General features: G+C 42.9%; 1 protein-coding gene across 1 annotated transcript in view; it reads left to right on the forward strand.

Annotated features, from left to right (window-relative positions):
* The window catches only part of ntrk3a (neurotrophic tyrosine kinase, receptor, type 3a), a 550,968-nt gene that overhangs the window by 313,506 nt on the left and 216,201 nt on the right, over nt 1–21,261 (forward strand). Inside the window, exons 9-11 of the mRNA XM_050073398.1 lie at nt 9,576–9,759; nt 14,321–14,344; nt 15,961–16,010. Coding sequence (XP_049929355.1) covers nt 9,576–9,759; nt 14,321–14,344; nt 15,961–16,010 — 258 coding nt within the window. The remainder of the gene's footprint in view (nt 1–9,575; nt 9,760–14,320; nt 14,345–15,960; nt 16,011–21,261) is intronic.

The following is a 21,261-nucleotide window of genomic DNA, read 5'->3' on the forward strand; positions in this document are numbered from 1 at the left end:
CTCCTCTTTTTCCTGAGATGCTCTGCCCTTCTAAGAACTGCTAGCCTGCTTCTCAACTCCTCTTGCAACACCTTAATTCCCTCCCTTTCTTCTTCTGTAGCCTTTTTCCACTGCTTTCTTAACTGTCTCCTTTCCTTGACTAACTTCTCTATTTCTCTTTGCCGCCTAGACTTACCTGACTGTACCCTCGCACTCCTCTTTCTCTCATGCACCCCAAACCTCTCTACACCATATGAATACATTATATCTCCCATCTTTCCTAACCTTTCTATTGCATTTCCTCTAAGCCTACTCAAGATTACTGACAAATCTCTATTAACTATCTCCCATTCTTTACTGTCATTTGCTCTAGGCCATCTAACTCTAACCTTTTGCTCCATGGTTCTCTCTCTGGCTGGCATACTGGCCTCAGTGTCACCTGCATCCTCTCTTACTACCCCCTCCTCCTCAGTGGCAGTGTTACTGATATCCTGCGAACTGTGGTTTTCTACCTGCCGCTGGACTTCATCCGACCGATTCGACTGACTTCTTAGGAAGTACTGATCAATGCGGCTACTCTGCCCTTTCTTTGCCACACACTTCTTCTTTCCCTGATGAGTTCTGAGGCCTTTCACTGATGTTACTTTCTGCCAGCCGCAAGGACAAACCTGAAGCATTTTGCTCTCAACTGTGCTACTTTTATCCTCTAGAGATGCACTCGCCTTGCCCTGAGTGCTGCTAATTCTAGCCCTGGTGGATAGGTCCGTGCCCCTATCCTTCACTGAGTCACAGATCCAAGTCATAGTCGTGTCCGTTCCAATGTCTGTTACTGTGTAATCCACCTGTGAGTCATCTTCCACCCCTGCTCTCGCTGACTCTTGGGGTTAATACATGCCCAATAGTTCAAGGTCTTCTGACTCTTTAAAAGTTGACATGGTGTTTCTAGCTCAAAGTATGAGGGACAAGAAGAGGACGAAAGTCGATGAGTTTTGAAGAGGATTTGAAGATTTTCCAATTTACTTTCGTTCACACTAATTAGACTGCCACTAGAGCGCCACCCATTGGCCGATTTGCACAGTCCCTCATCGGGCCATGGAACACAATTAGCAAAAGTGTTGTGGTAATTGGACTGTATTTGGTCAAGATATGAAAGACTGTCTGTTTTGAAAACAATGTGCAGGAATTTGTTGTTTTATATTTTGGGCGTTTTTTGGACGATCAAAATTCTTTTTATAACTTTTTGTCAGGAGGGTCAACAGATGCTACATGCAAAGTTTGGTGCAAATCGGTCAAATCGCCTAGGAGGAGTTCGAAAAAATACGTTTTTCATTTGTTGTGATTTAGCGAATGGAAAGTTACTGCGAAAGTGGGCGTGGCTTACACCACACAATTCAGCTTAATTCAGAGAACATGTAAATAGAAGGTTTAACAATGCACGACATATTATGTTGGAGTTATTAGCCAAAAACGCTTTTCAATTGAAAATAGTGCCACCTTCTGGTCATTTTTGGTGTATGAGTTACAGGGGCCAGTCTTTACCACCCCTTTCAATTTTATTTCCGTGAGTGTTATGGTGTTGGCACAGTGCCAAATATTAAATTAGATGGCCACCACAGCGCCACCTAGTGGCGGATCGGTTAGTCCTTTGTCAGATATCCTCAGGAGGGCATTGACAATAGTCATACCAAGTTTCGTGTTAATCCGCTGTTGATCTGATGTTGAGATATAAAATACTTCAATTTAAAGAGCGCCACCTGGTGGTTATCGCCTGACGTTTTGCACAGAGCCTCAGGGGCTCATGGGGAAGTAGTAAAGTGAGTTTCATGTCATTCGGACCCACCAATGTGGAGATATGCAACACTTCCTGTTTAGAACTAAATCTGCAGGAAGTTGTTATTTAATAACTTGAGTATTCTTTGGAATATCAAAGTTCTTTTAATAAATTTTTGTCAGAAGAGTCCACAGATGCTGTGTGCAAAGTTTCATGCCAATCGGTGAAATTGCCTGGGAGGAGTTCGAAAAAGTAAGTTTGCGACATTTTGCGAATTTGTGGAAAAAAAAGGAGGCGGAAATGGCCGTGGCCTATACCACAAGATTCAGCACCATTCACTGAACGCGTGGATAAAAAGTTTTTGAATGTGCGACAAAGTATATGGGAGTTATGAGCCAAAACGCACTTTCCTTAATAATAGCACCACCTAGTGGTGGAAATTCATGACGACAATAAATTATAAAATTTTTCGCCAGGTGTGACTGATATTCCAAGTTTGGTGAGTGCTGGGGTATTTTCAGGCAGTGAAAAATGCGATCATATGGGCGGAAGAAAAAAAAAAAAAAATATATATATATATAAATAATCGGGAGAAAAACAATAGGGACCTCGCAGGTCTCCTGCTCGGGCCCTAATAATAATAAACAGTGTGATTACAATAGGGTCCTCACAGACGAATTCGTCGTTGCTCAGGCCCTAATAATCATTCGAAAAACAATAGGGACCTCGCAGGTCTCCTGCTCGGGCCCTAATAAACAGCGCGATCTCAATAGGGTCCTCCGCAGACGACTTCGTCATCGCTCGGGCCCTAATAATAAACAGCACGATTACAACAGGGTCCTCATGGACGACTTCGTAGTCGCTTGGGCCCTAATAATGATTCGAAAAACAATAGGGACCTCGCAGGTCTCCTGCTCGGGCCCTAATAAACAGCACAATTTCAATAGGGTCCTCCGCAGACGACTTCGTCGTCGCTCGGGCCCTAATAATAATAATAATAAACAGCAAGATTTCAATAGCGTCCTCGGACGACTTTGTCGTCGCTCGGGCCCTAATAAACAGCGCGATTTCAATAGGGTCCTCCGCGGACGACTTCGTCTTCACTCGGGCCCTAACAATAAACAACGCGATTTCAATAGGGTACTACGTGGACGACTTGCAGTCGTTGCTCGGACCCTAATAAACAGCACGATTTCAGTAGGGTCCTACGGACCTGCTGTTGGCCGAAGTCCCTAATGATTATAAATTAAAGGGGGATCTAGAAGAAACAGTAAACAAATAATAAATAAAAATAAAGATGCTTTTGTATTGTTGGGTGTTTTGTGGTATTTGAAAGATGGTTATCATGGCAGGGTCCTGTGGACATATATGTGGCTTTGGTTTATTGGTAGGTACTATTTGGGGTTGAGATGAGTTAGAAATCTGTTCCAAGTTTCATTAAAGACTGATATATTGTTTGTTTTGTGAGCATTTTTTTGTTCTATTAAAATGTATTTGGTAAGAGAGTTGAGCCAGTGAGTGATGTGAGTGGATTTTTTTGATTTCCAGTTTTGAAAGATTACTTTCAGTACTTACATTTCATCTTAATAATCTCTTTATATCAGTACATCATACAAGCAAACATTCAGCGGCAATAGAGTGGGGTGTGAACTGTTTTGAACTCTTGTGCAATTTTCAATGATATGGAGAATATTTGTGCCAAGAAAGAGTTTGAGATCTGTTCCGAGAGGGGCTTGGCTAAGGACTGAGCTATGAGTTTGTTTGATGGATAGTACCAGTAATATGTGAGACTCTTTTTTTTTGTTTATGTTTGTGTTTGGTATGTGTTTATTATACCAATAAATGCCATGACAAAAAAGATAAACAATTCACAGGTGTTGGTTGGTATGGGTGTGTATGCAGAACATGGACAAAGATATTAAGTCAATTCTGTACCTGACTGTGTGTAAAAGAGTATTTTGAAGTTCATAGTTCTCTGTCAGACAAAGAGCTTGTAGAGTTTGTCTAATAGAAGTCTATTAAAAAAAGGATATTCGTCTCCAGTTACTTTCTCTCCACAACAACCGTGCCATAGGAGATCAGTTGTCCCAGTGGTGTTTCCTGCAACAAGTGTTGTGGGGACCACCAGTATCTCAGGTTATCCCGCACTGAGGGTAGAATGGTAACCAAGCGTCACTTGTGCTTCTTGGCATCCATCAAAGGCTGGCAAACCACCTCTGCAGGTGCTGAATGTGCAGTAGCCCCAGTGATACCACCAGGTGGGCTGCTGCCAGAAACCCAGGCACCTACATGACAGTCAACACCATTAGCACTGCACCAATACACATTTGAAAGCTGCTTGCTTTAGGGCCGTCTGTCTGTGTTCGACAGAGTGACCCGCAGACTGCTTGTATTGATCACAACCCCAAGATAGTTACCAGTTGGTGCGGTAGGGGGTGGCTCTTCGTCCAGTTGATTGCGAACCTTAACTTGGTTAGATATAAGATCAACTGGGGTGTGTAGAACACACACATATGACATGGCCATAATGATAAGGTTTTCGAGACAAAAGACATCCTCATTCCACGGTTGCTCAGGGGCTGAAATGCCACATCCACACATTTGCTGAAGATGTTAGGTGCCAGGTCATAGGCAACTGGCAGTCTGTTGTACTTGTAGGCTGTCCTGCATGAAGCAAAACACAACAGTTCCCTGTTTTGTTAAATCATAGGTGGTGAATCAATCACCTGGCTGGAGTAGTTCAGTAACTTCTTGATGGTTACTATATGAAACATCTTGCAGGCAACACATCGGATGCAGAGATCCAAAATGGGTCTGAATTCTCCTGTCCTCATGGGAGCCAGGAAGTGAAACCCCTTCTGTCTGTTGTCAGTAGGGGTGACAGACGTTTCTTCAACAGGTCCTGGATCTCTGCTGATAGGTAATCTATCTTCTCCTGGGAGGATACATTCACTTCCTCAATGTCCATGAATGAAGGAGAAACATGGCAAAACTGGAGGGAATAGCCCAGTGTCAGCATCCTGTCCATTCATTCTGTTAATGTGCAGTTGCATCGCCACTCCCTGTAAACTAAGTTAGGGGACGAGTGAATGGCTGCTGAGCAGCAGTTAAAAAGCTGCAATAATCTGTCTCAGCCCACTTTTCCACTAGACCTTCAATAAATGTAAAGCTGGCTCATGTGGGGCCGTAATGGAAAGGACCGAGCAGGTGATGATGTACCTAAATGCATCACTGCCGGCCTTCCCATTGACAAAGCGGCAGCTGATATTGTCACTGTATTCAATCCCTCCTGTCTCCAGTGGAGATCAGTGAGAGAGAAATAGATATGTGTATTTATTTCTTTTATATCATTTTTTGTATGTGATAATCACAGCTTCTGTATAGGTGATATGTGTGTTCCCACAACATATTCTCAGAGTCCAGAGCTCATGACACAGCACCTTCAATTGCTCTAGTTCCTGTCAAGGGGAAAATAGACGTGTTAGCCACATGTTGTGTAACAGCTAAAATGTCGTAATAGGCTGTGTCTGAGTTCTTTGTTGTTGGTTCTTCCACAAATGGAAGGCTGGCCAATGGGAGGCCAACATGGAAAATTCAGAGGTGGTTAAATGATCCCTGAACGTGTCCCTGACACCATGGAAATTTCTTAGACCTGGTGAGGTAAATGAATGCATCACCACCAGCAAGGAAAGATACAAGCCATGGAAAGGTGCGTGAAGGCATCATTGCCGGCAGCCTCGCAGCTGACAGTGTGTCACTGTTTAATCCTCTTATCTCTTGTGGGAATCAGGAGGGAGAATTAAACATGTGTTAGACTTAGACTTAGACTTAGACTTACTTTATTCGTCCCAGAGGGAAATTCGTTTTCCACTAATTGTATATTTACAGAGATCAATCACAAATATCACAGGCACAGACATATCACAGACATCACAAAACATCACAAAACATCACATGTTCATTCACAGAGGTGGACATTTTGAATGTCCTTCTGAGACAGTAAGGGAGGGGGGCATTTAGCTGAGGGGAAACCCACAAATGCCTAACACATCTCTATCAGATGTGCAGCTAGCTGCACTCCCAAAAAATCAAGTCAAAATACTCCTGCATCTCTGTCATGCAGCAGCTGTGGTTAGAGGCTCCCTGCTCTCTGACCAACCAGCTGATGGCTGAGGCAGATGGGCTGTCAGGCCAATGAGCAGGAGGGGTACAGGTAAAACTTATCTGTGCAACCCTGCACCCTGACATAATCCACAACTTTATTCCCAGCCAGGGCAGATGTCTGAAAGAGGGAATGAGTTGAAAGCAGCATGAGCCGGGCGAGTTGGATCATAACAAAAAGGACTTACTGGCTTGGGTGGGAGGAGTCGAGGGGAGCCTGACACAGCCCACTGCAGACATCACCAGCGGGGAGGTTCCGATGGAGAGATGTCGGCACTCGAGTCGAATGGAACACTGATATACAGGACAGCAATGAAATGTTGTCATCATCTACAAACAACCCACTGTCTCAATGGCAGTGACAGGGGGAGGGTGGAGGAGTGTAGCAGTTGGAGCGAAGGTCTTGCCCTCATTGATTCCGAGCTCCTGTTCATTTTCATGGCAGTAAAGCATCACGTCGAAGTATCTGATGTGATCCCACTACTGCTTGCATCTACACTTGGGCAGTGCCCAGTAGGCCTTGTAGGCTGGTGGCTGATGAGTACTGCTCTCTGCTTGGTCTACACTGAGGCAGTGATGAGGTTCTTGAAGTGGCGACTCCATTAATGGAGGAAGCTGCTCAGTCTCTGTCAGTGAGGAGAAGAAGGATGTCTGAGGGCAAAAATCTGCCTCCCTATATGCTGTGGCGTCTGCATGTATTTGGGTAGGCACATCCTGATTGGCCAGCTACGTCAATACATTTTCTTGGTGTGCAAATAAGTGTTCGTGATTAGAGGAATATTATCCAAAGAGTCCTGTAGAGGGCAAAGCCTGTGTGAGATGAAACATTAGCTGTCAAAAAATCAGTGATAGTTAAATAAACATTACAAAGCTTGTCTCTAAAATAAAGGATTAGAAGTTAAAGTGGAAGAAAATATGAATACCCCATCCATCCATCCATCCATATATCCATCCATCCATCCATCCATCCATTCATTCATCCATTTCCATCCACTTGCCTGGGGCCGGATCGCGGGGGCAGCAGGCCAAGCAAAGCAGACGTTCCTCTCCTCTGCAACACTTTCCAGCTCCTCCTGGGGGACCCCAAGGCATTCCTAGGCCAGATGGGATATGTAGTCCCTCCAGTGTGTTTTGGGTCTGCCCCAGGGCCTCCTACCAGTGGAACATGCCCGGAACACTTCCAATGGGAGGTGCCCCGGAGGCTACCACTTTACCCTACCTCTAAGGCTGAGCCCAGCCACCCAAAAAGGAAACTCTTTTCTGCCGCTTTTATCCAGGATCTCATTCTTTTTGTCACTACCCAGAGCTCATGACCATAGGTGAGGGTTGGGATGTTAATGGACCAGTAAATGAAAAGCTTTACCTTCTGGCTTAGCTCCATCTTCACCATGATGGTCAGGCGCAGCACCCACATCACTGCAGAGGCTGCCCCAAACCTCCGATGGATCACACGCTCCATTCTACCATCACTCATGAACAAGACCCCAAGATACTTGATACTAAGATACTTGCAGTAATTCTCTCCCAATCTGGATGGGCAATCCACCGGTATCCAGCAGAGAACTATAGCCATAGATAAGGAGGTGCTGACTCTCATCCCGACCGCTTCACAATCAGCAGCAAACCGCCCCAGTGCATGCTGGAGGTTAGGTGTCATGAAGCCAACAGAATTCTGAGGTCTCCAAACCAGGCCCTTTCCTTTCCACGGCTGCGCCTCGAGATCCTGTCCCTGAATATCACGAACAGGATCACTGACAAGGGGCAACCCTGACAGAGGCCAACACCCACCGAGAACATGTTTGATTTTATGCTGAGTATGCAGATGCAGCTCTCACTGTGTTCATACAGCCCGGTACCCCATAATCCAGCAGTACCCCCCACAAGACTCTCCAAGGGATGTGCTCATAAGCCTTCTTTAAGTCCACAAAGCACATGTAGACTGGATGGGCAAACTCCAACGGCTGGGACGGAATCCGCATTGCTCCTCCTGAATCCGAGGTTCGACAATTGGTCAGAGCCTCCTTTCCAGCACCCTGGAGTAAACTTTTCCCAGGAGGCTGAGCATTGTGATACCCTGATAATTGGAGCACACCCTCTGGTCCCTTTTTTTTGAGAATGGGGACCACCAGTCCCATCTGCCACTCTGCTGGCACTGTACCTGACCTCCACGTAACACTGAAAAGGCATGTCAGCCAAGACAGCCCAACAATTTCCTAAGCCTTCAGCATCTCATGGCAAATCTCATCCACACCAAGTGCCTTGCTGCTAGGGAGCTTTTTGACTATGTCAGTAACCTCTGCCAGGGATATCGGGGAGAGAACCCCTGAGTCTTCAGGCTCTGCCTCCCCCACAGAGGATGTGACAGCCGGGTTCAGGAGTTCCTCAAAGTGCACCCTTCACCGCATGACGATATCCCCAATTTGGGTCAGTAGTTCCCTTTCTCTGCTGATCTCAGCCTGAAACAAGCCCTGCTTTCCCTTCCTTTAGTGTCTAATGGTTTTGCCAGAGCTTCCTTTAGGCCAGCTGAAAGTCCTTCTCTATAGCCTCCCCGTACTCTTCCCACATCTGGGTTTTTGCTCCAGTGACTGCTACATCTTCAGCCCTTCTGGCCAACCTGTAGCTGTCTGCTGCTTCAGATGACCCCTGGGCCAGCCAGACCTCAAAGGCCTCCATCTTCACCCTGACGACCTCCCTCCCTTCTTAGGTTTCCACCAGGACAGGCACCGACAGCCTTCTGACCACAGCTCCTAGCAACCGACCCCACAATGGAGGTTTTAAACATGGGCCACTTGGATTCCATGTTCTCAACCTCCCCTAGGCTGCATAATTCTTCCGGAGGTAGGAGTTAAAGACCTCACAGACAGGGCTCTCAGCCAGATCTTATCAGTTCACATTTTTTTTGTATTTGTATTTATTTATTTAGCACAGTTAAAAACACAAGAGCAATTACAAACAACAAAAGAGAAGTGCAAGGTAGAGACAGGAGACCCGAAAGGGCCTATACGAGGTCTCTACTCAAGGGTACTACATTGCAAACTAACACATTCGCTACACGTTTGGGTTTACCAGGTCTATCTGATCTAACTCACCACCAGGTGGTGATCAGTTGACAGCTCTGCCCCTATCTTCACCCATGTATCCATGACACATGGCCGCAGATCTGATGATACAACCACAAGGTCGATCATCAATCTTTGACCTAGGGTGATCTGGTACCAGGTACACTAGTGAATCTCCTCAGGCAGGCCGTTCCTCCCAGTAACCGAACCCCCCTCACTTTGCCCTAGGAGGACACAAATCCCTCCACCACATTAAGGTGGCGATTCTTGGAGGAGATGAATTAATACTGAATGAATACTCCAGTCAAGTACAAATATCTCAGAACTGTACCTACCAGTATGATATAGGGGTAAACATGTAACTAGTTGCTGAACATTCAAGGGATTTTGCATCAGGTAGGGTGGTATCAGAGGATAGATGGAAAAAAAAAAAGATAAAAGTTTGGTAACTACTAGGGACATTTTAATATTCTGCAGTGTGATCTCTCACATCATATGATTACTCTGAACACGGGTTTTGTTGGTAAATGACATTAGATATAGAGCTCTGCTCAGGGTTTCATGACATGATGTCACTGCTCATTTGTTCTGTCTTTCCCCTTTAGGAGATATCCCACACTGAGTATGTGCGTCCTGATATGGATATTTATCAGGACTACATAGAAGGCTGCCTAACCTTTAAAAACCCAACACATCACAACAATGGCAACTATACTTTGGAGGCCAGCAACTACCTCGGTGTAGCCACCAGTACTGTGTACGGACATTTCCTGGACAAGCCCTTTGAAGGTACGTTAGGACACTGAGGGGCACATTAAGTTCATGTCATATCTAGTATTTACTACACTGTTAACTATAGAAAACACATCAGCAGAGTTTTATCTGTCTTGATTTCTTTCAAATGAAACTGTCAAAACAAAGTCAAATCAGTGATCACTGCTCTACTCATTTGTACTGGGCTTGCATGCAGCTACTGTAAAAAGTACCAGACCTCTACCATTCCCTCAGACCCTCTAATACCTCACTTTATTAAAACATGGAAATGTTAAGCATTTCACTCACATATCAGAGAGAAGGAAAATGCAATCACAAATATCTTCCTAATTCACTTGGTCATAATTTAAGATAACAGATGTGTGTTCCCTGCTCATGCTGGGGGAGCCTTCTTGGAGCTACATGCAAACATGGCAGGGGGAAGAAATGCATTAAAAAAAGAATGATTACAACATTAATGAAACAAAGTGGATGCAGCCGAGCAAAAAGAAACCTACAAATATGTAGAACTCTAAATACAGTTAGTACAGACAAAGATAGGACAATCAATGCATAAAGCATGAACCTTAAAAATAAATGTTATTTATACTCTCATAAAAGCATGGCTTGATTTGTCACAGGAGCTTTTAGAGGCTTTTTTTCTGAAACTAACCTCATTCGCCTCAATGCTAAACTCTGTGCATGGCATACACTTAGAGAAAATACCATCCTGTTAGAGAAATCCATAAAACTTGTGAAGGATCTTTTGGAGATGTTAGTTTATAGGCTGAAAATACATGATATATGAAAGCACTTTACTTTTACAACTGTGACCATTGATATTCACTACCAAGATAGCCCAATCAGTCTTCTTTCAGCATTGGCAGTATAAAAGCAAAATCAGGGAGTGCAGCAAAATGCCGCCTACCAACTTTTGTTTATACAGAATGTGCCTTTTTCGGGGCAATGGGAGGCGTGAGCAAGTAACAAAACGTGTAGCTCAGTGTGTGACGTAAACAGTGACGTGCAGCTAGTCAGTCCTTCTGCGATTCTCTCATAAGTTGGTCCGTCCTTCACCGTCCCTGTCACTTGACAATTTATGGCCTCTTCGTTTGTGAGGACAAGGAGGGTGCGCAATTCCTTGTCTTCCCAGTTGCTCATCTTTATAGTGTCTATCAGGTTTGCCTCTTGCTACTAGCTGCTCACTAATTCCTGCTATGAGCTGTTTCCTGTTTATCCACCGCCAGTGGGTTGCACGTGCGGCGTCATCAAAAGCTCCTCCCACAAGTCATCAACAGCCCCACCCGTGGTGGAAGGCCGCCTCCTTCTGTTTAAACCAAAAAGGTTCCGCCAATATGACTACCCTACGAGGTGGAAAATTGGGCACCTCAGAACGCTCGCAGCTTGCCAGCAAAACGGCCCAACGTTTGCCAAAAATCTGGCAGTGTATAAGGGGCTAGAGACAGAGAGAGAGAGGGAGAGAGAGAGAGAGAGAGAGAGAGAGAGAGAGAGAGAGAGAGAGAGAGAGAGAGACTAACTATTCATAGGCCTGGGAGAACAGGTAGGCCTTAAGCTTGACTTTAAAGAATGACACAGTTGCAGAGTGTCTCAGATCATCAGGCAGTTTGTTCCAGAGACTGGGGCCATAATGACTGAATGCATCTTCAACAAATTTATTTTGGATCATAGGTACAGTTAGGAGACCAGTGTCTGATGATCTGAGGGTTCTGGGGGGGTATGTAGGCTGTGATCAGGTCAGAGATATATTGAGGAGCCAGACCATTAAATGCTTTGTAAACTGTGAGGAGTATTTTGAAATTTCTCATCATTTCTCGTCCCAGTCAGTACTCTGGTTGCAGCATTTTGAATAAGTTGGAGACGTCCCACAGTCTTTTTAGGGAGTCTGGCAAGAAGGGTGTTACAGTAATCTAGTCTGGAGATGAAAGCATGAACCAGTTTTTCAGCGTCTTACTGAGACAGCATTGATTTAACTTTGGAAATGTTTTTTAGGTGGTAACTGTATCACTATTTGTGTAAGAGGAAGGGTCAGAATTTACCATTTGGACCATCAATATTGATAAATACCATGGTATGTGTATGCAGCCATCAGTTTTTTCAGATACCTTCTCAAGGACCAAAGTGTTGACAAATCTTGACCTGGTGGCGCAATAGCATGAAACAACAAGAGAAAGTTGACTCTACGTATGTGTGGCAGTGTTAATTTCGTTGACTAAAACTATTACAAAAATTTTTCGTCAACAATCTTTTTGTCCATGACAAAAACAAGATGATGACGAGGTAAAAATTAATCTTGATAGTAAAAACTAAGATGAAATCTATGTTTCATTTGATTGATAAGACAAGACATGATGAAAATATTGGTGGACTATTGGACAATGAAAGCAGAGAACAGCCATGCTTGTAATTATCTTCAAATGCCTAATAAGCGTCAAGCTGGTAAACTCCAGTAAATAGCCTGTGTCAGGATGTTTCGCTAGCCAGCCAAATCACTCACACTGGAGCAGCGTCAGCTGTTGGTGCAAGTTGTAAGCTGTATTTCAGCAGTAAATAATGAGCCGTGTATGTCTGACCATGGATGGTGGAGCTGCTGAATGGATTTGCAGAGTTTGTTAGTTGCAGCAGTGGCTGTTTGCAGTTAGCTCCACTTTTTAGCCACTAAACGGCAGTGGAGCAAGCACATCTTCTCGTATAATCCCACCCCACTCAATCCAGACTCGAGAAGGTTTATGGGCTGATGCTATTTGACAGGTAGGTAGGAGGATTAGTTTTCGGTGAGTGTAGCTGTGCTGTACGTAAACAGTCTGAACTCAGATCAGTTTACTCTGACAGAGATGAATGTTTAGTTTTAAGCACCAACTCTCTGGAAGGACACAAGTTTAAACCTCCAGACTAACATGCTGCAGATTAAGAAAGAATATGATATGGATTAGTCAGAGTTTGTAATTAAACAAACAAATCCTAGTTGCCTCAGATTGGTTATTTGTAGTGTCAAAGTTTTTGAGAGCATAAATATAGGTTGATCTTTTCAAATGATGATCAGTAAGTGTGTGCTCATAAATCACCCCTTAAACCTTTCAAAAACTGCTGGAGAAATGATATTATATTAAATGATATTATATGATATTATATCATACAGTATATTATGAAATTATTTGTAATGTGACTAAACTGATGAGCATTTTCATCTTAAAACTGAAACTTAGGCTAAATCTAAAATTGCTGTCAAAATTAACACTAATGGGTGGTGATGAAAATGCTCCGATGAGCTGATTAGCTCCATAGCTCTTAACTTTAGCTGCCATGCACAGTTATTGTAGAAGTGCATTGTTTAAAAAAACAACAGTTGTCATTGAATGTAACCTGGAATGTTGCAGAATGGTCCCAGGATCAGCATGGTTTGTCCAATCCATTCCTGAGGCCTACTTGAGGCCCTGATCACACGGGACATGTTTTAGCAGCTGGGGTTGCCTTTTTGTGATTTGTTTTTAATGAGAATGAAGGTTTTTGATCACAGTTTTTGCATTACAACACGCTTCGCGTTTCTGCAATCTAAATGCCTGGTGTTCTTGCCAGAGCGCTCTGAACACCTTGAGCTGAAAAAACTTCATATCAGGGCAGAAAAAGCCTCACATCATCTCCACCTTTTTCCCATTGTCCAATTGGATTTTTGAGAGGCGGGCCCTCTGTGGTGGTCCTGACAACAAATTTACAGCTAGTAAACAATGGTGGAGAAACTGGTGGTAGCAGTTGCTGGATATTCAGAGCTATATGGCCAGAGGATAGACAGCAGCTTGTCAAACTGCCCCTGAATCATCCTAAAATATGCCTGGAGATGGCCATCAACGAGGCACAGCTCCTGGACCAACTGGTGGTACTCCCCGTGATCCACCCTCTTTTTTAGGGTCTCATGTACCCACACAGATCTCCATTTCCTTGCGCCTGACAAACTATTAACTTATTGCCTTTCACCCTCAATCAGAGCTCTGCCTGAATATTACAGTGACTAGATACTTACTAATTAGTCAAATAAATAAACAGTACATTGATTACATGGGAATGTTAGGGGGTGATGGAGTGGTTGCCTGGCAACAATAAAAAGGCGCAGCAGGCGTTTTTTTCCCTAGTGGCATTCGGTTAAAAAAATTTAAAAAAAAGGCAATGTGGTGCGCCTCACAACCTGCAAAATGTGTCCTGTGTGATCAGGGCCTTAGCCCTCAGGTGGACGCAGTGCGACTGTGCAGTGTTCCCATGGGGATCACATTCCCTGTATGATGTCAGCCTCTTGTCAGCAACATCTGATTATGTTTGTATTGTGTACTATATTGAAATAGAACTCATACTTAGCGTATGTGTCTGTGACATGTGGAGAAGGAAGAAGAGCTATATTTAGTCATGAGGTGATGATCTTGTCAACAGTGCTCTGTTTTTGCTTTTCTTATAACCTACACTCATGATCTGTTTCTAATCTTAAATTTGCTCATCTTTAACTATTTTCCCTTTTCTTGTGATCCTTGTCATAGAGTTTACACTCAAACATGTATATACTGAGCAGTGTGTTTTCTTTGTTCATCCACAGGTCCAGACACAGATTATGATTACGGTAAGTGCTTTTTATATGTGGGGCTCCAAATGTGCTGGGACCATCAAATGTGCTGGGACCATCACTGCCAACAGCATATAAAGTTGCTTAAATTAGATCACTAACTCTTGCCCTGTCTTCCAGAAATTATTTATGTGCAACTAATCTTATACAGCAAATGCACTGGGGGGGAAATATAACTCACAATAAAACTGATATGGAACACATCAGCAAAATGTTTACTGGCAACGTATTTAATTTATTTTCCACCAAAATAGCCAATCTTTCAACACTATTCAACAGTGACTACAGCATTCTTTTTATTATTATTATTACCTTTTTTAATGTTTAACCGAAAACCTGATCTTTCCCTTACCTAAGACAGGAGTCTGGACTGCGGCCACCCCCTGCAAATCCAGAGCAGTACACCAATGAACTGTTTCATGACATCACATATGTCTCTTAACATAATCCAGGTGGCGATTACGTTGTCACCATAGCGTAGTTATAAATGCAATTTAGTAATATAGAAATATCTAGGAGTAAAGTCTAGGAGAGAGTGCTGCTAACTCATAGAGCTATAACATTAACGCTTACACATCAGTGCATCGTCATCATCATCATCATCATCATCTTAATATTTTTCCAGTGTCATTATGGCCACTTTATAAGGTACACCTGTGAAATCTAATGCAATCTAACAGCTCAGCCTTAAATTCTACAGACACCACTGCAAACCTCAGTCATAACCATAAAGGTAAATCAAGAAATATAAATGAATAACCTCTCTGACAGTGTCAGTCCAAACTGAACATTGGATTCTTTTGTCACATTGTGATATTAGATGCAAAGGTTTTACTTTTACCTGAGCACAGGTCTGTGACACTCTCTTAACTGGAGCCCAGCCAATGTATTTTTGAAGCTAATACTGAGTAGATACTTGATGATAATACATATTGAGGGAAATGCTATTTTTTATGATCATAAGTAACTTATTTTGTGGCTGGAGAGGTGCCAGTTCACCTCCTGGGCACTGCTGAGGTGCCCTTGAGCAAGGCACCGAACCCCCCAACCGTTCGGGGCACCTGACCAAGGGCAGCCCCCTCACTCTGACATCTCTCCACTTTGTGAATGTATAGGTCCTGTTTGTGCATGTGTGTGTCTTTCGGACCAGTGTGTAATCGACAAGCAAGAGTGAAAACATTGAATTTTCCCTCAGGGGATAAATAAAGTAAATAAACTTAAACTTAAACTTGAACTTATTTTGTCTTATTTTGTTTTGCAGTTAAACAACACACTTGATGGTAATGTTTTACTTTACAGGTCTACAGTATAAGTTCCCAGAACGGTCCCAATAAAAACTGCACTTTATGATCTCTGCAAAGACTGGACTGCTGAACTGCACTGGACTGGATAATGTAGATACAGTCTGTTAACCGGCCCACACCAATGTCATTTCATGACTTGGATCTCAAAGTTATGCGTCTTTCACCTACTTGAGTCTGCAGCTCTGTGTTTATACACTTGAGTTGCTCTAGTTTGTTGCTTAATATGTGATGACTGTAGACAGTCTGTGGAAGCAGGACTGCAGTAAACTGTTGTGATTTTCAGACCCACTGTATCTTGTGTTTTTCCAGTAGTAACACCGACTGCAGAGGCTCACAAACCTGACGAGGATACTTTTGGGGTGAGTGACTGCCAAACAGTCAACATGTTTAATATTTCAGAGATTTTAACTTATGTTTCGTCCACAGGCCCCAATCACCTAGTACAGAAAACAAAGCCTATATTGAAAAACTCCTAATCACCGCCAGGGCTAGGGTATTTTCTGACCAATGTTGCAATTGTGAATAAAATTTCAAAAAATTAAAGTATTTTTGGATGGACCGCAGCATGTGAGGCTGGCCCTATAGGCAAAATTCTGTCTGTCTCTGAGTTAGTAAGTGAGGGATGAAGCTATACCATTAGTCAGAGTGATTGATGACGTGAGTGTTGGTGTCTCCCCATTAGCCATTGCTCTTTCAAAATGAATAGGTGCTGACAGAGCCATGGTTGCTGACAGTCGGCTGACTGTAGGCCATTATGTCCCCATGAGTCTTGTTTACAGTGTGGTTTCCAAAAATATATACACTTTATGAGTGTGTGAGAGTCTGACATAACGATTTCTGAAACACTAGAGATGTCTTTCACTCTTTTAACGCTTTGCGCAAAGGGTCAGATCATACAGAGTGGCAGGCAGTCTGCAGAGTGTAGACAAAAGGTATCCTTGCTGGGACTCTTTATAGACAAGTTAGGGAGGAAACTGATAAGAATGTACCGCACCTGCAAGGACATCAGCCGGCTAGGACCGGTTCTCTGGTCTTGAACAGAATGACACAAACATAACAAATCCTGTATCTGATTGTGTAAGCATTTTTAAATTACATGGGAAACGTTCATGGGAGAGTTCTATTAGTGAGCAACTTACAAAAGGCATTTGTTCAAGCAAAGTTAATACAAGTGATGGGTTATACAGTTACATAGTAAAATTCCATTACAACAGCCATGCTAACTATTGACTGCTGCTATAGTTCTATGACAAACTCATGGGGCATTTACAGCTGTTCTGTTGATGACTGCCATTTGTTTATTGTTTATTATGATTCCATGGCACACTCCAATGCTCCAACAGTGGCTGATGGCTGTGCAGCCTCCAGCAGGCACACAGGGACTTAGGCCTTCATCACCGACAGTAGGTGAAGAGAGGAGGGTTGTGTTAAACTGAGCAAAAATAAGATTGATCAGTGGGTTACATTACAGCTCTAGAGAAAGAAGCTCCCTTTTGCTGTGTGACTGTGTGACTGTGTGCCTTGCTCGTTTTAAGCAGGGGTGAAAGTAGGCTGGTACGGTTCAATACTCCATACCACTAAAAGATTCAGTGCTGGTACACAGTACCGAGAAGAGGGGACAGCAGCTGATTAAACCAGTACATTAAAGTTGGAAAGATTCTCACAGGTTCAAACTTCCAGGATTAATAACTGATTTTTGTTGTTTAAACACAAATGATGCCTCTCTCCAACCGCTGTAAAGAAGACAACAAGCTTAAACTTAATTTTCATTAAAACAAGCCATCCTCCAAGCTGGACAAATAATGTTGATATGTGTGTGCAGACGGCTGACTATTTTTCATTGGAAAAAATATTAAATACATTTCTTTATACACAGTGTAGGGTCCCCATATATTCAATAACCTCACTCTTAGAAGACCATTTTTTATGTGTTTATGTTCTCAAAAGAGGCTTGTAAACTGTTTAAGGCCCCAATCACACAGAAAGCATTTAAGCAGCTAGAGGTGGCTTTTTCTAATACTTTTCCATGAGAATTAAGCTTTTTCCTCACTGTTTTTGCATTGCTACTGTTGTAAGTTTTAATAGTAGGCCAACGGGGGGTCACCAAAAATGTTGGGAACAATATTGGTCGTCACACTGAGGCACCAAAAATGTAGGGAATCTACTGGTGATACTGTAAAAGAGGGGATACTATTTGTTGTGATCTAGGCACCAGTGCTGTGTTTTACAAGGCGGCACCATTTTTTGGGACTTAACAGGGGAATGACCTCATCATAGATCTCCAATTTAAATATCAAATTGGCTATCTGCAATAATTGATAAGTCAATCAATCAATCAATCAATCAATTTTATTTATAAAGCCCAATATCACAAATCACAATTTGCCTCACAGGGCTTTGCAACATACGACATCCCTCTGTCCTTAGGACCCTCACAGCGGATAAGGAAAAACTCCCCAAAAAAACGGTAGAAACCTCAGGAAGAGCAACTGAGGAGGGATCCCTCTTCCAGGATGGACAGACGTGCAATAGATGTCATACAGAACAGATCAACATGATAAATTAACAGTAATCCATATGACACAATGAGACAGAAAGGGAGACAGAGAGAGAGAGAGAGACAGAGAGAGATGCAGGACAGACGGTAATGACAGTAGCTTACAACAGCAATAATGAAAGTAATAATATAATTAATATTACAGGCTATTTTGGTACAATATGTATTAGTATGTAAGTATTAATAATAATTATTAATTATGTTAAATAGTGTGACTTAATTTACATAAATCACCTTGTGGGATGACGTGCTGACGTATTGCGGTAAGCGAGTTGTGTCATTTCCGGTGTTTCTGTGACAGCGTCTCTGTACTGCTCTAGTGAATTCTACTAGCCTGCTTTCTGCTTTCTCTCTTCAGTTGCTTTAACATCTACTTCAAGTCTTAACCCACACTAGTTCTGTTTAAGCACTTATAGCTCTCCTCCTTTTTACGACTTCCCTGCTAATCTCTTAGCTGTTGTTTGCACGTTACTAGCCTTGGCAGCTACATTAGCTTTACAGTTAACGATGGCTTCTCCCTCTGCTCTTTCTTGCTCGGTGTGCCAAATGTTTAGCTATGCCTATGCCTCCTTTAGCGACAGTGGTAATTGTAACAAGTGTAGCTTATTTGCTGCGTTGGAGGCGAGGCTCCACACCATGGAAAACCATTCAGTAGCTGCGGTAGTTAGCCAGTCCCCTGTAGCCGGTACGGAGCCACATAGCATAGCCTCTGCTAGCGGTCCTCCGGTAACGCCTGTGCAGCCGGGAGGTTGGGTAACCGTTCGCCAGAGGCATAGCTCCAAGCCGAAGCTCACGGCTCACCACCAGCCTGTTCACGTTTCCAACCGCTTTTCCCCACTCAGCGAGTGCAAGTTAGCAACACCAGCGGACATAGTCAAATGCATCCCTGGGGCCAGAGCGGGCGACATTGAATCAAATTTAAAACTGCTGGCTAAAGCTAAACGTATGTAGATTCAGTGAGATTGTTATTGACGTCGGCGGCAATGACACCGGGTTACGCCAATCGGAGGTCACTAAAATTAATATTGCCTCGGTGTGTGAATATGCAAAAATGATGTCGGACTCCGTCGTTTTCTCTGGACCCCTCCCAAATCTGACCACTGATGACATGTTTAGCCGCATGTCATCATTTAATCGCTGGCTGTCCAGGTGGTGTCCAGCAAACAATGTGGGTTTCGTTAATCATTGGCAAACTTTCTGGGTAAAACCTGGTCTTATTAGGAGAGACGGCATTCATCCCACTTTGGATGGAGCTGCTCTCATTTCTAGGAACCTGGCAAATTTTATTAGTAATTCAAATCCCTGACAATCCAGAGTTGAGATCAGGACTCAGAGTCGTAGTCCTATACGCTTCTCTGAGCTTCTAGTTCAGTTACCCAGCCATAGTTTTCATAGATTTATACAAACGGTGTCTGTCCCCCGACTACCTAAATTATTTAAATCCAAAATTAAACAAAGAGGAGTTGTGCATAACAACCTCATAAAAATTAAAACCTCTTCTGTGACAGAAAGACAAAACAGGAGAATTAAATGCGGACTGTTAAATATCAGGTCTCTATCGTCTAAAGCAGTGTTAGTAAACAAATTAATATCAGATAATCATATTGATTTACTCAGTCTCACTGAAACCTGGCTGTGTCAAGATGAATATGTTAGTCTAAATGAATCCACTCCTCCCAGTCATAATAATACCCACATTCCTCGAGGCAGCGGCCGAGGAGGGGGAGTTGCAGCCATTTTTAACTCTAGTCTGTTAATCAGCCCTAAATATAAGCTAGATTATAATTCATTTGAATGCCTCGTTCTTAGTCTTTTACATCCGACGTGGAAAACCTCACAGCCACTTTTATTTGTTATAGTGTACCGTGCTCCTGGCCCATATTCTGAATTTGTTTCTGAATTCTCAGAGTTTTTATCCAGTTTAGTTCTTAAATCAGATAAAGTTATTATTGTAGGCGATTTTAACATTCATGTCGACGTCGATAATGACTGGCTACCGCGTTTATCTCATTATTAGACTCCATTGGCTTCAGTCAGGGTGTACATGAACCCACTCACTGTTTTAAGCATACCCTCGATCTAGTTCTGACATATGGAATTGAAATTGATAACCTAACAGTCTTTCCACAGAATCCCTCGCTATCGGATTATTATTTGATGACTTTTGATTTCTTTTTACTCGATTACACGCCACTCAGCAACAGTTACTATACTAGATGTTTATCAGATAGTGCTGTCGCAAAATTTAAGGAAATGATTACTCCGTCGTTAAATTCAATACCAAGTCCTTCAGTAACAGAGGTTTCCTGTGCCGAATTTAACATCTCCCGAATTGATTATCTTGACGATAGCGCTGTAGGCTCGCTGCGAACAACACTCGACTCTGTGGCTCCTCTTAAAAAGAAGTTAACAAAGCAAAGAAAGTTCTCTCCTTTGTATAACTCTCAAACCTGTAAGTTAAAACAAATATCGCGAAAATTTGAAAGGAATTGGCGATTAACCAAACTGGAAGAATCTCGTTTAATCTGGACAGACAGTCTCAAAGCTTATAAGAGGGGCCTCCACAATGCCAGAGCAAACTATTACTCAGCATTAATAGAAGAAAACAAAAATAACCCCAGGTTTCTTTTCAGCACTGTGGCCAGGCTGACTGAGAGTCAAAGCACTATTGAGCCTTGTATTCTTTTAGCCCTTAGCAGTAATGATTTTATGAGCTTTTTTAATGACAAAATTCTAACTATTAGAGGCAAAATTCATGACCTCCTGTCCTCAAATAGTACCTACCTAACCTCAAACACAGCTGTAAGACCTTATATATATTTAGATTGCTTCTCCCCGATTTCTCTTCAAGAACTGACCGCAGTGATTTCTTCATCTAAATGGCCCATCCCAACTAGGCTACTTAAGGAGGTCTTACCTTTAGTTAACACTCATATATTAGATATGTTCAATATATCCTTATTAACAGGCTATGTACCACAGTCTTGTAAGGTAGCTGTAATTAAACCTCTCCTAAAAAAGTCCACCCTGGATCCAGAGGTGTTAGCCAACTA

The sequence above is a fragment of the Epinephelus moara genome, chromosome 20 (genome assembly GCF_006386435.1).
Source record: "Epinephelus moara isolate mb chromosome 20, YSFRI_EMoa_1.0, whole genome shotgun sequence".
Classification (NCBI taxonomy): domain Eukaryota; kingdom Metazoa; phylum Chordata; class Actinopteri; order Perciformes; family Serranidae; genus Epinephelus; species Epinephelus moara.